Source organism: Myotis myotis, unplaced genomic scaffold (genome assembly GCF_014108235.1).
Source record: "Myotis myotis isolate mMyoMyo1 unplaced genomic scaffold, mMyoMyo1.p scaffold_m19_p_7, whole genome shotgun sequence".
Classification (NCBI taxonomy): Eukaryota; Metazoa; Chordata; class Mammalia; order Chiroptera; family Vespertilionidae; genus Myotis; species Myotis myotis.
Window position 1 is genome coordinate 3,081,563 of NW_023416379.1, and position 15,384 is coordinate 3,096,946.

General features: G+C 49.7%; 1 protein-coding gene across 3 annotated transcripts in view; it reads left to right on the forward strand.

The window, feature by feature from the left end:
- Window positions 1–15,384, forward strand: part of PRKN (parkin RBR E3 ubiquitin protein ligase) — a 530,440-nt gene that overhangs the window by 365,330 nt on the left and 149,726 nt on the right. For all 3 annotated transcript variants that reach the window (XM_036317340.1, XM_036317341.1, XM_036317342.1), the window contains exon 7: window positions 3,309–3,445. In XM_036317340.1, the coding sequence (XP_036173233.1) occupies window positions 3,309–3,445 (137 nt within the window). The remainder of the gene's footprint in view (window positions 1–3,308; window positions 3,446–15,384) is intronic.

Genomic DNA, 15,384 nt, shown 5'->3' on the forward strand with positions numbered 1-15,384 from the left:
ACCTCCTGAACACATCCCCCCTGTACCCCACCGTCCGTGTCCCTCTCCCGCCCACTAACCTCCTGAACACATCCCCCCTGTGCCCCACCGTCCGTGTCCCTCTCCCGCCCACTAACCCCCTGAACACATCCCCCCTGTGCCCCACTGTCCGTGTTCCTCTCCCGCCCACTAACCCCCTGAACACATCCCCCTGTACCCCACCGTCCGTGTCCCTCTCCCGCCCACTAATCCCCTGAACACATCCCCCTTGTCCCCCACCGTCCGTGTTCCTCTCCCGCCCACTAACCCCCTGAACTCATCCCCCTGTACCCCACCGTCCGTGTCCCTCTCCCTCCCACTAACCCCCTGAACACATGCCCCCTGTACCCCACCGTCCGTGTCCCTCTCCCGCCCACTAACCCCCTGAACACATGCCCCCTGTGCCCCACCGTCCGTGTCCCTCTCCCGCCCACTAACCCCTTGAACACATGCCCCCTGTACCCCACCGTCCGTGTCCCTCTCCCGCCCACTAACCTCCTGAACACATGCCCCCTGTGGCCCACCGTCCGTGTCCCTCTCCCGCCCACTAACCCCCTGAACACATCCCCCCTGTGCCCCACCGTCCGTGTCCCTCTCCCGCCCACGTCATTAGGTTTCTGTTTCCCTTGAGCGTAGACGTGCTCCCTTGTCCTCGCACATCCCAGACCGTGTGGGACGTTGTGTTCGCTGTGTGCCGCGTTCAGTGGGAAAGTTGGGGCCCAGCCTCTCTCAGCGACCTGTGCAGGGGAAGTGGACAGACAGAGAGACAGACAGACAGAGTTCGGCAGGTGGCTGGAGAGAGACAACGGGTGAGGGAGAGGGAGAGTAAGCCTGGCCAGCATGCCGCTGTTTTCTAGACACGAGGGACTGACTTACGGTGGCTCAGCGTTCTCCCTGGGGTGGTGCATGGGGCTGAGTGCCCTGTTTTTTGCCCACATTCCTTCAACCCTGCCCACCTGCCATGGACAAAAGGGTCTGGCCGCTCCCTTCATGAAAGCAGAAGTCCCTGCTGACCAGTCGCTCAGCACTGTCCCCGCGGCGTCCGTGACTCCTTTCCCGCGTGACGGAGGCCGTTCGTAGCCTTTGAGTCGCTGCTCTGCGCCGGCTCTCGGGGACAGTCACCTCCAGCTCCATCAGTGAACATTCATATGTAATTTCAGCAAAGGGCACCCTGGGCTGTCGGGAGGACAGTGACCCCCGAGAAGATACGTCCCGTCCGCACGCTCTCCTCAGAGATGTCACTGCTGTCCGTTGTGTCATTCCCACCCGAGGCCACGGGCACCCGGGGAGCTCGCATCCTGTCACGGACCTGCAGGCAGATCAGGACTCCCAGCTCTCCCCTCTGCCTTCCCTCGGGGTCGCACTCCCTAAACGCCACCCCTCCCGTGCTGGGGGCCTTCAGGGCTCCGGGACCCCACGCCACGCGCCGGGCGCGGCTCACGTGCTCAGGGCTTGGCTCTCAGTGTGTCTCTTCTCCAGGGCAGCTGCTAAGCTCTCTGTTTAGCCTGGTTCCCTACAGGGACGTTTATGACTGTGCTCATATGTCCTCCCGTTTCCCTGTGGTCTATGCAGGCTTCATTGACCATGTGGCCTGGTCAGAATGGACAGTGTTTTTCACAGAATCCGGCTGGGAGAGGAGAGGGTAAAACGCCACCGCTCTGCGGGGTCACAGAGCCTGTGTGGGCGCGGATGCTCACGTTAGAAATGGGCAAGTGTTATATTTGATCATCTTCAAGGAGAAAACGGTGACAAGGGGAAAGGTTGGCAGTTCAGAACTCAGTCCGTGTTTCATTGGAAAAGGCCCTGAATGGGCGTGAGTGGGTTCAGGCGTGGGAAGTGGAAGCGCACAAAACTATCCAGGGGCACGCCAGCTCGGACCAAGTCGACCATTGTCCTCAAGACCCACGACCTTAAAATAGCAAGGTCTTCTCTTTTCCATTTTGTTCTGCATTAGCTATTGCTTTGAAATAACTGAGAAAACAGAACGTTGAAAATATTTCAATCATTAAGGAATTACCTTCTTGTAATATCAATGTTTGATCTCAGTCTTCCTGTGGAGGGGGCTTCTGAAGAACACACGTGTTAGGAACTGGGTGGGAAATGAAAACTGTTTTGTATTTTATGATCATTACATAGAGAGCGGGCTTATCTAAATAAGCTCCGGCGACTTTTTTGCTATTAAAATTGCCTTGGGGCTGATCTCACATTAATATATTCAGCCTGTCTCCTTTTTGTCATAAAATTGGACGGTTCATTTGCTAGCAAAAATGCATAGTTATTCGGGAGATTTTTTTCCCCCCTACAAAGTGTTTTAAAGGCATCCACAATGTTTAGGCTCTGTCTTTATCAATTTACAGCATCTCCCGAGCTTGATTTAAGAAACGGGAACTTGGGTGGGATGGGGGTGGCGACACAGAGCCTTAGAGCCGCAGAGCTCTGCGGAGTCGTTTTTCATTCCGAAACTCGCCTTCTCTGCTTCCCGTGAAACATGAGCGCCTGCTCCCCTAAGCACTCGGGTGCAGGCGTAATTTTTCTTTTGACTTTGGGGAAGTTCAGGTTCTATATGTTATTATAATTAAATTCCAGAACACTTACTTAAAACCTTCCAGGGCCTGGTGCTGGGAGAATGTCAGTGTAAAGCAGGGACGTGTCTGCCTTCCAGGGGTCACATCTCTGGGAGAAACGTATCGATGCTGCGAGGTGAGGATGGGTCGAGAGAAATGCGTGTGTGTGAGGGGTGGCTAGTGGGTTAGCTGCGAATGAGGAGACAAGGACGGCTGTTGGACGGAGGGTGTATCAGAGCTCGAGTGGAAGCAGCTGACCGGACTGGAACCGTGGACACAAACAGTGTGGCGGTTGCCAGAGGGAAGGCAGGGGGCGCGGGGAGGGGCCTAATATATGGTGACAGGAGAAGAGTTGACTTTGGGTGGTGGGCACACGGTGCAACATACAGATCTTGTAACATAGAAACCCACACCTGAAGCCTATATGTTCATGTTGATCAATGTCACCCCAATCAATTTGATTTTTAAAATACACAAATTAAAATTAACAGCCAACTAGTAAATCTGTTAACATGAAACATATAAAATTAGGAAAATCAACGTTCCGTGTGGTTAAGGGGGCGCTTCCCATCTGGAAGATGGGCGCGCGTGCAGAGCTCAGCACCAGCAGGCGGCCCCTCAGAGCGCGGCCTCGCCCTCCCGCCTCCCTCCGTGGGGTTGCGGTCCACCCTGCATCGTGGGCCTCCCCGCCCTCCAGGAGCTACAGGCAGCGCCTCTGTCTTGCAGGAGCCCGGTCCTGGTTTTCCAGTGCAACCACCGCCACGTGATCTGCTTGGACTGCTTCCACCTGTACTGCGTGACCAGGCTCAACGACCGGCAGTTTGTCCACGACCCGCAGCTGGGCTACTCGCTGCCGTGTGTGGGTAAGTCTCGCGCGTCCCCGGGTGGAACGCCGGCTGGGAACAGCAGAGCTGCTGGTGGAAACCTGTCTCAGATGCACCCGGTCCCCAGCTGAGGGTTGGAGAGGGAAATACCTATTTGATCACTGGGGGCAAGACACGGTGACGTTTGGATCACAACAAAGTACAGACACTGCGGCGCAGGAGAGCTGTGTCCAACCAGAAGGCACAAGGCCGGCCGCAGGCCTGGGCAGCGAAAGTGCGATGGCACTCGCCCAGGCGCTGCCGCCTGTCCTGGTTCCCCCACAGGGGTCAGGGTTCCTAGGCTGCCCCAGAGCCGCACCGCCCGGAATGGGAAGCTATGCGCTTCATTTGCTAGTCATCGGGAGCGCCTACACGTGTGCGAAACAACAGATAAAGGCTGTCCCAAAATTCACGCAAGATTTGAATTTTGTGTGAGCATTAACAACAACAACAACAAAAAATAAAAGCCTAATTTTACTTGGTTTATTGAATCAGATTCTAATATCTGTTGCCCTTTGATTTCAATCCCTTCAATCTGATAAGCATTACCAAGGACCAATTATGGCCCAGGAGTAGGGACCATGAAGACCAATGAAGACCACAGCTTTGCATATGTGCCAGCAAAGCCGTGGAGGCCATTTACCCGATATGCTATTCTATACATAACCCTATACTGTATACTTTATGAATCAATAAAAAATTTACAATTTTTAACACATTGTATGCGGGAAACGTATTTATACGTTTTACGTTGACTGGTAGTGGAGTGCGGGACACGTATTAATACGTTTTTTATAGACTAGCGGTAGAATGTGGGTAACGTATAAATACGTGTATTTTTATACTTTTTTATTGCTCTAAAGGGATGCTAACATGCAGATATACGAATTCCAAAGGACAAAATTTGGGTCTCTAACACATACAATGGTGAATTATGTATATACTTCCAGGTATAACGGTAATCAAGCTATTCAACTGCAAAAATGGCCCGCGCCACCTGTTAGCGCGCGATAAAAACTACCCGCAAACAATGTGTTAATTATAAACCTGTGTTTTCTATCAAAATTACTTCTTGCGTGAATTTTGGGACACCATTTATTAAAAAAGGAATCAGAGAAGGATGAGATGGAGCTGAAATATTTAAGATTTGAAATCTTTTTTAAATCTTTCAACATTTACAACATTGTACTTGCACTATATTATTATTATTATCTGTCTTTTTAATTGCGGTGAAGTTCACAGAGCATACAGTTAACTGTTTTAAGGTGTGCAGTTCAGTGGCATGTTGTGCACTCACAATGCAGGGACCACCCAACTCCCACTAGATTTAGAGCGATTTTATTACCCGAGAAAAAACAGCCCATGTCCATTCAGTAATCTCTTCCTGTCCCCCCGGACCCCCAGTTCATAGCAGCCACTGTGGTTTGTCTCTATGGGTTTGTCCATTCTGGATACTTCGATGAAAGGGATCGTACAACCCGTGACCCGTTGTGTCTGCCTTCTTTCACTTAGCGCAATGTTTTTGAAGTTCATCCGAGTAGTGGCATGTATCTTTGTTCCTTTTCGTGGCATTGTTTCCACCTTTTGGCGATTATGAATAATGCTGGGTCGTATTGTACTTCTGCATTTAACCTGTTGAAGGCCTATCAAAGGCCTTTCCGTAGCTGAGGCACCATTTTTCAGTACCTGCAGCAACTTATAAGGGTTCTGTTTCCTCACAGCCTCACCAACATTTGTTACTTTTCATTGTTGTTGTCTCAGTGGCCGTCCTGAGAGTGTGAAGCGGCATATTGTTGTGGCTTTGATTTGCATTTCCTTCCTGACCAGCCGTGTTGAACATCTCTCATACGCTTGTTTGCCACTTGAATATCTATTTGGAGAAATGCCTGCTCAAGTCCTTTGTGCATTTTCAATGGGGTTGTTTGCCTTGCTGTTGAGTAGGAAGCATTCGTTACGTATTCTGGACACTAGACCTTGATCAGATATATGATTTCCAAACCTTCCTCCTGTTCTGTTGGCTGGTGATAATGTCCCTTGATACACAAAAGTGTTTCATTTTGATGAAGTCCAGTTTCTCTTTTTTTTTTTCTGTTGCTGCTTGTGCTTTTGATGCCAAATGTAAGAATCCATTGCCAAATCCATGGTCATGAAAATAGACCCCATGGTTTCATTTGATAGCTTAGCCCTTGTATTTAGGTCACTGATTAGTTTGAGTTCATTTCTGTATGTGGAGTGAGGTAAGGGTCCGCTCCTCATTATGAGTTTGCTTTTATTGACTGCGGTGTGAGTAAATGTGCTTCATTGGTTCTGAGAATTGTGGCTGGAAACTGTGCGACACCTTGATTGATTGGTCAGACTGTGAGTTCGGTTTCTTTCAACACTTAGTTCTAATATTGATCAAAGCTGAACAGTGCACCTCAACAGTCTCTCAGAGACCCAGTGGAAGTAGCTACTTGCGTCATTGGCTTTGTAACTTATGACATTCATTTTTCAATTGCATCTGCCAATAATGCAGTGGTTTGTAAATTAGGATTTACATAATATATGTGTCAGTATATTGTTAAGGAAAACTTATTGAAAGGTACTGCACTGTCACATCTTTAACAAAAGGGTTCAAAAGTCAGTGAAACATTTATTTGAAGTTTGGAAAATTCTGTTTCTGTTTTTAATTTTTTAATGAGATTTTAAAAAATGGATAAACCTTCTTCCTTCACAAAACCAAGTAACATGGAAACATTGGAAAATATCCATTTTCAAAATTTATTTTCATAGCCACGCTACTTGTAAAAATCAGCTTCTCATGTATTTTTAAATTTTAAACCTTTTTCATGATAGAAAATGTCAAACATATAAAGTAATCCACTTGGTCCACATGAACCAGGCTTTCCCATGCAGCAGCAAGTCCAGGCTCTCTCTGTGAGCCTTTCTCAGTAGCCTGGAGTTGGCCAATTTCTAAGGCGCTGGCTCCTGTAATAGGACACGGGCGCAGCAGTCCGGTCTCGGTGCCGGTGGGCTCACCGTGAATGTACCTGCCTCGTTACTGCTATTTAAGAATAATCTCCATGAAACCCCGCCTTCATTGTTTAAAATGCCACCTCCTGTTGAGAACTATCCTCCTTGACTCCTCTTTCCTTTAATGTTCAGCAGCAGTAAGCAGAAGGCTGCCTGTCTGTGTGTGCTGTTATTGAAAGAGGATGTAGCCAGTGACCACAGGCCGGGCATGGCGGACACAGCCGGCTGTTTCCGCCTGTGCAGTGACCCTCCTACACCGCGTACTTCATTCATTCCAGGACCACTTCACATCTTCACCAGTGTCTGCCTGTCCACAGTGGTCCCCCTGGACCCACGGCTCCACTCTCCGAGGTTTCACTTCTCCCGTTAACCACGCGGAAAATATCCAGTGGAAACATTCCAGAAATAAACAATTCACATGCCTCCCGTTGGCACCATTCTGAGTCGCCACTTCGTAGCCGCCTATAGTGTCGCAGGGCTAGTGCTCAAGGCTCCCTGATACTCAGTACGGTCCCCAAAGCACAAGAGCAGTGAGGCTGGCAGGAGGCTGGCACTTGGGATCTGCCAGGGGGGAGCCAGAAAGCACTTCCTTTAAATGACAAGGCGAGTGCGGGACAATAGATGGTTTAAGAGGGAGGGAGGAGGGGGGAAGGAGGGGCCTGCATTATGAATTAAGCTCTAGCACAGGTGTGTCTGTGTAAGGAAAATCATTGTATACAGGGTTCAGTACTACCCGCATCTCGGGCATCCACCGTGGGCGGGGCACATATCCCCCATGGACGGGGACTGCCATTTTCCCAAAGCACTTACCCAACAAAGTACAGTTCCGCTTGTCCCACATTGTTGTCAGGTACTATCTCAGCCTTTTTATTTTTGCTGTGACTCACATGATGTTTCCCCGTCCTATGTAAAAAGAGACTTTCCAATGTTACCCTAGAATGTTTTTATAGAAACAAACCGATTGTCTTGAGTTTGCTCAACAGAAACCCTCTCCTCATTTATCACTCGCTTGATTTTTAAACGTCTTGCTACTCATAATGGCTTCACGCCCCACCTAGTTCATATCCCAGGGCCTATTACAGCCTCAAGGTGAGGTCCGCTGTCAGGGCCCACGGCACTCCCTTCCTCACTGCCATCCTCCCTCCGGGCAGGCGGGCCTGCTTTATTAGCGCTCTCCTGAATCAATGGCTTCTTTGCAGGAACCTTGACTCTCCTTAAGTCACATATGTGGTTTAACAGAGTTAGTTCAGTGAGAGAATGCAGCCACGCACAGGCAACCTCTGCAAAGGGAGCTAACAGCGAGGGCCTCCCCTGAGTCCTTGTAGAGGGACTCCCACTGTCCCTCAGGGTGCCCCCTGTCTGACGGTGACACGGGGCATCCGACATGCAGACCAAGGTCTGAGAGGGCCCAGTCTCAGCCTGTGCACTCTTAGTGGAGCTGAGTTTTTTCATATTTTAAATATCAGCCTGCTGGGGTCCAACCCCAGCAGGTCCAGGGGTCCCCAAAGGTGTGGACGGAGTCGGCGAAGACTATCCACCCTCTTCCTACGGTGGAGTCCTATCCATCCCGAGAGTGGGGCTTACCTAGGGGTTCCTGTTCGGTCGCCAGATGCTGGGGTCCAACCCCAGCAGGTCCAGGGGTCCCCAAAGGTGTGGACGGAGTCAGCGAAGAAGGAATGACATGGAGACAGCGTTCAGTTGATCAGCAGCCTAGCCAGGATCTCTAGCCAGGATCTCCAGCCAAGTTCTGTTCAGGATCTCCAGCGAAGTTCTGGTTAGGATCTCCAGTCAGGTTCTGTGTCCATGTTCTCTTGCTAGGTTCTCCAGCCAGGTTCTGTCCAGGTTCTCCAGCCAGGTTCAGTCACCAGGTTCTAGTCAGGTTCTCTTGCCAATTTCTGTAGTCAGGTTCAGTCCAGGATCTTTTGCCATGTTCTCTCACTAGGTTCTGTCTCTAGGTTCTGTCTCTAGGTTCTGAGTAGGTTCTGGGTCTAGGTTCTGTGTCTCTTGGTTCTGTCTTCTAAGTTCTGTCTCCTGTTGTCTTGTTATATCTGTATTTATACCAGTTGATTCCAATCCTATTAATCTCTATTCCAAAGGTTAGGGCGTTTCTTATCTCCCTTCCAGGGAGTAAAGATTATGTAGCTTAAGCATGATTGTTCGTAGTTAAAGTGATTAATTACCTGCCTGGCACTTAGTTAAGGGGTTTTATTCCCTCCCTAACTTCAGGGGGAAATCCCTACCTGGGGAAACAACCTTTCTCAGAGAGGTGACCTTGGTTAAAACACATAGTGCCAAGAAGGTGAGCAAACATATTAAGAACAGTATGCCATATATGCCAGGTCCCTTGAAACAGCAAGGATGGACCGGCTCCCGGCAAATTCCCCCTTTTTTATTTTTTAAAAGCAGGCATTAAAAAGAAAAATCCCAAATGCTCTCTTGTATCCATTTTAAGAGTAGGATTGGCGCTTTCCGCTATTACCTGAGTCCTGATCTATCACCCCAGGGAGAGCTTGCCAATCCTGCACTTTCCCGGGGTGGAAAGGCTGCAGTGGGGTTAAGGCTAAGGCTCCTTGGGCCTACCTCCTCCCATGCCTTTACATTTACCTTTCCTTCCTCAGAAAAGCATGGACATACTTCTTGTATAAAACGTTCTGTCTGACTGGGAGTAACCTTAATTCCTCTGCTAGCAAGCATATGTGTTAAAAGATCAATACAGAGTCTTTCTTTAGACTCAGTATGGCACATCTTCTCAATCTAAGTTCTGTACTATCCACCTTCTTACCCTACTTATCCTCTATAGGGGGGGTCTGCAGTACCCTGGTGGAGTCCTATCCGTCCCGAGTGTGGGGTTCTCAATGGGGTGGGGAGAGGCTTACCTAGGGGAATCCTGTTCCAGGGGTTCCCAAAGGTGTGGACGGAGTCGGTGAAGACTATCCACCCTCTTCCTATGGTGGAGTCCTATCCATCTCGAGAGTGGGGCTTACCTAGGGGTCCCTGTTCGGGCGCCAGATGCTGGGGTCCAACCCCAGCAGGTCCAGGGGTCCCCAAAGGTGTGGACAGAGTCAGCGAAGAAGGAATGACACAGAGGCAGCGTTCAGTTGATCAGCATGGTTGGGTTCTCTTGCCTGGTTCTATTGCCAGGTTCTGTAGGTTCTCCAGCCAGGTTCAGTCACCAGGTTCTAGCCAGGTTCTGTAGCCAGGTTCTGTCTCTAGGTTCTTCAGCCAGGTTCTCTCGCTAGGTTCTGTCTCTAGGTTCTGTGGCCAGTTTCTGTCCATGTTCTCTCCAGTGCAGCATCAGCCCTAAGAATACAGTGGGGCCTTGACTTACGAGTGTCCCAACTAACGAGTTTTTCGAGATACCAGCCGTCTCTCAGCCGATTTTTTGCATTGAGTTGACAGAGTAATTTGAGTTAATGAGCTCCTTAATGAGCTCAGTCTCGGAACCAATTAAACTCATAAGTCAAGGCCCCACTGTACTTCCAACAAATCACTAAGCCTCCGGTGTGAATGTTTAGCACGTTGAGCACATATCCTGGGATGCACCCAGCGCATTGGGGGAGCCACGCTCAAGCCCTGACGCCGAGACAGAACATCCGTGCGGCCCAGGGCCAGTGACTGGACGTGGGTGCACCTCGGCTTCACTTTAGGGTAAAACGGGGAGATACAGCAACACCCCTTTCAGACGCCGTCATGGGGACGTGTAAATATGAAGCCGGAGAAGGTGCCTTTAGGCTACATGCTGCAGGTGCTCAAAATGAACATTTGCTTTTGTTATTTTGGTTGTTACCTAAGCACGTGTTCCCATGGACGGTACATATAATGTGTGTGCATATGCGTGTATATTCGTAGAGGAACATGTATTTAGACATTCCCTAGCTGTAGACAGGCATTTCCTGTAACTCAATGCATAAATCCACCAATTACCGGCCACTATCCACTTATCCACTAGCTGCCATCTTTTCCCCTTGGTTTATTTAACTTTGCCCTGATTCATAGAGCGTGGAGTAAGACAGAATATAAAGTGGTAATACCACAGAATTAGAAAATCAGTTTTTCAGACTCTCAGGAGAAAGAGCAGACTATTAGGCAGAGGAATTGACTGAACCCATGTCATTTCTGAGGCACAGTTGAGAATACTGTGGGGTTCATTAAAAGCCCGTGTCAATGGCTGTGGCTCATCAATAAGACGGAAGTCATGTGTGTGCAAAGCAGGGGGCTCCGGGCCTGCGTCAGGCCCTCTGGAAGGTGGGGTGTGGCTGGTCCTGTTGGCTGGGTGCTGGGACTCCCCCCGGGCTCTTAGCCGACCCCAGCTGCTCTGTGGGAGGTGACTGGCCCTCCAGGCCAGGGCCTGGCATCGTCCTTGGTTTCTGGAAGCTCAGACCTTGTTGGTTCTCTAAAGGGATGGCCATTTCCCGTCCCACCGTGCCCGCTTACAGGCCCGGCCAAACGGTTCAGTTCCTGGGGGGACCAGCAGCTGCCTTTGGAGTACAGTTCCTCCAAGACCATTACATGTCTTCAAGGGGCGTTTTATTCCTAAAGCCGTCACTGCCTTTCAGTGACAAGTTCATACCTAACGACAGATGTTTCTTCAGCCCTGGCATCCACTCACACACACATGTGCACACTCACACACTCACACACTCATTTACACAACACACACACACAAACATACTCTCACACACAACACACTCACATACATACACATACTCAAGCATGCATGCACACCTACTCACACACTCACACATGCATGCACACTCACACCACAGACATACACACTCATGCAGTAACTGATAAAAACCTCCTTACTGTGTGGTGTCTTGTGTTAATGAGACTTCATGCATAGAAATTGCTAGAAGCCACTGACCTCCAAGGAGCTCTGAAATAATAATGTGCCGGGGGGGGGGGGGGTAGATGATTTACATATTCATGAGGGTTTATATGTTGGTTCCTCACCAGGACAGTGAAACAAGTTAATGTTCCCAGTGCAGCCCCAGCCAGCAAGAGGAGCGCTTTAATGCTCCGACGTCAGGACGAAATAAATATATAATATCTGGACAACGCAGCCGCCTATTTCCAGTAAAACCCGAGCCCCCCCAGGTCATCCTGGAGGTTCCCTTGCTGACTCCACTTAGGGGTCCAGGAAAGTATCGTTCTTATCTCTTTCCTCTCAAGCCTTTACTAGAAGTCGTTTCTCTTGGAGTGACGTGCTTATCGAGGGAAACATCAACCAAAAGCAGCCAGTCCAGGAAGCAGGAGGGTGAGACCAGTTGGGGGAAGTGGTGTGATTTGGGTCTGATGTCACTCCGACCCCCCGACCCCCAGCTGCCAGGAACAGCGCTTTCCTGGGGTGACCAGCGACAGTGCTTCAGTGGTCACAGCTGTGGGCGTGGGCAGGGCCCCATCACAAGCTGCCGCAGCTGGGCAACTGGGCGCCCCGGTAACAGCTTGATCTCTGTGGTCTGGAGGCGGCGGTCCAAGTCCAGGCACCACAGGTCCTGGCTCTGAGGCCTCCTGGGCTTGCAGAGGGCGACCCCAGGCTGCTCCCCAAGCTGCCACCTTCAGGCTGCTCCCCACATGGCCGCCTGGGGTTGGTGGGGGTGCTCCCCACGTGGCCACCCCCCCATGCTCTTCAGGTGGCCGCCCCCTCCCCCATCCTCTTCAGGTGGCCGCCCCATTGGCCTGCAGCCCTGGTGTCTCTCGGTTGTGCTCATCTCTTTCTCTTAAGGACACTGGTCAGATAGATGACCCTCATGGCCGCCCGTTAACCTAGTCACCCCTTTAATGCCCTTTTCCCAAACACAGTCACACCTGAGGGGCTGAGGTCTGGGGTTTCCATGTATGAATGTTTGAAGGACACAATCCAGTCTATACCAGCCACCTTCTTGGTTGTCAAATCGATTGTAAATACTAAGCACCCCCAAATTCACAGACGGCCTATTGAACATGAGCCCTGTACATGAGTTCTGCTCCACAGGCTTAAATGACCCGACACGCCCCACCCCACCCCTCAGGATGGCCTGGCTCCCACCCCCAACACCATGTGCCTACACAATGCCAATTGCCTACTTGTAAAATCATGACCCCCTGCCACACATTTCACGGAGGGTCCCCCGAACTTCTCCATCCTCGTGAAAGTAACAGCGGGGTGACCTCTGCGGTGGAGGCGGTCAGCGTGGCCTTTGCAGCCTCGACTCAGTCCTCGGTCCCCAGATGCATCGTCGCACAGCCGGGCTCTAATGGGTCTGACTGATCGCTGGAGACCCGCCGCTGTAGCCGGCAGAACCCCATGTAAGGCTCACACCCACACGCCGCTTACTTCCTGCCTGGGTGCGGGCGGGGCTTCAGATGGGAGGCAGCTTTCCCGCAAAGTGGTGTTTCTGCCTTTTGGCTCTGCCATGGGACCTGCCACTCTCTTTGTGGTCAGACTGATCCCCAGACCCAGGACCCAGCTGGCACGGGGGAACGAAATGATGAGAAAGACGTGCCTCCTCCTTAGAAACCCTAGTGTGGAAATGACACATCCCTTCACTGACCAGCGCATAGCCATTGGCCTGGCGTGCTGCAAGGGAGTCGGGGAAGTGAAGTCTAGGTAAACGCCTGGTGCAGAGCAGAAGATTTGGATTGGACACGTGGAAGTCTCTTCAAAAGGTCTTCTTTGGGGTGTTGACGGTTCAGCATCCAGGAGGCAGATGGGCCAGGTCCTGACTGCTGTCAGCTGTTGCGATCCCATTCCAGACCCACTTTACCAGGTGTGCAGCTGCTTTACTCATTTAAAATGAAAAGACTGAGGGATCTCTTATCCCTTGGGACAACATGGATGGACCTGGAAAATACTATCCTAAGTGAAATAAGCCAGTCAGCGAAACACAAGTATCACATGATCTCACACCTCTCTTTACTTCTATGAAATTTATTGAACTCGGAGTAAAAAACAATCAAATCAATAAATGAAGAAAGTACTTACTAATAGATATGCAAGATACACTAACATCTCGGTCTCCAGGTGGTACCTTTAGATCCATAGTTCTCAAACTGTGTTCCATGGAACCCTGGGAAGCGTTACCCATGTGCTGGATCTGGGGTTATTTTATATAGAAGGAAATGTGTAGGTAGCAACAGTATGCATTATGTTGTTGCTGTTATGTTAACTGATGGTCCTACTTCAGTACTTAGCAAGACCACAGGAGGCAAAATCAAAGGTCTACAACAAGGATGGGGAACGTCTGGCACTCAGTCCATATAAAGCCCATGAAATCATTTGGTCTGGACCTGCCCAGGCATTAGGGGTGAGTTAATTAAATGTTTGACCTGATATAACAGGCTAATTATTAAGTTGATAATTTTGCAAATGATGTTATAAATACCCAAATGGCCCTTGGCAGAGAAAAGGTTCCCCACCCCTGGTCTGTAGTCTTCAAGCAATAGCAGAAACTTTGTTTAAAATGGCTTAGTTGTCTAGCCCGGCCAGCGTGGCTCAGTTGTTGAGCATTGACCTATGAACAAGGAAGTCACGGTTCGATTCCTGGTCAGGGCACATGCCTGAGCTCTGGGCTCGATCCACAGTGTGGGTTATGCAAGAGGCAGCTGATCAATGATTCTCTCTCATCAATGATGTTTCTATCTCTCTCTTCCTCTCTCTCCCTCTCTGAAATACATAAAAATATATTTTAAAAATAAATAAAATGATTTAGCTGTCTTTATATTGCATTTTTAAAAGAATAAACTAGAACTACATATTTTTTATTGTTAACTAAAATAACATTTTAACAGTGGCAAAGACCAAATTTTAATTGCCCTATGTAACTGAAATAGAGGGGAAACTTGAGTTTGTTACTATAAAATACTGTGTTATGGGCCTTGGCCGGTTTTGCTCCGTGATTAGAGCATGAGCCCGTGGACTGAAGGGTCACAGGTTCAATTCCAGTCAAGAACATGTACCTCAGTTGCAGGCTCCATCCCTGACCCTGGTTGGGGCATGTGCAGGAGGCAACCAATCGCCGTGTCTCTCACATCAATGTTTCTCTCTGTGTGTCTCTCCCCCTCCCGTCTACTCTCTAAAAAATCAATGGAAAAAATATCCTCGGGTGAAGATTAACAGGAACCCCTGTGTGATGGGAGCTGAAAGGAAAAGAATGTGGTGCCCTGCCGGGGTCCAGCCCCAGCAGGTCCAGGGGTTCCCCAAAAGCGTAGACGGAGTCGGCAAAGAAGGAATGACATGGAGGCAGCGTTCAGTTGATCAGCAGCCTAGCCAGGATCTCCAGCCAGGATCTCCAGCCAAGTTCTGGTCTGGATCTCCAGCAAAGTTCTGCTTAGGATCTCCAGCCAGGTTCTGTGTCCATGTTCTCTTGCTAGGTTCTCCAGCCAGGTTCTGTAGCCATGTTCCCTTGCTAGGTTCTCCAGCCAGGTTCTGTCCAGGCTCTCCAGCCAGGTTCAGTTACCAGGTTCTAGTCAGGTTCTCTTGCCAATTTCTGTAGTCAGGTTCAGTCCAGGATCTTTTGCCATGTTCTCTCGCTAAGTTCTGTCTCTAGGTTCTGAGGCCAGTGTCTGTCCAGGAACTTTTGCCATGTTCTCTCCAGCGAAGTTCTTCTGTCTCTAGAGAACGTTCTGTGTAGGTTCTGTGCCTAAGTTCTATCTCTCTTGGTTCCGTATTCTAAGTTCTGTGTTTTGCTGTCTTATTACATCTGTATTTATACCAGTTGATTCCAATCCTATCAATCTCTATTACAAAGGTTAGGGCGTTTCTTATCTTCATTCCAGGGAGTAAAGATTATGTAGCTTAAGCACGATTGTTCGTAGTTAAAGTGATTAATTACCCACCTGGCACTTAGTAAAGAGGTTTTATTCCCTCCCTAGCTTCAGGGGAAAATCCCTACCTGGGGAAACACCCTTTCTCAGAGACCTTGGTTAAAACACATAGTACCAAGAAG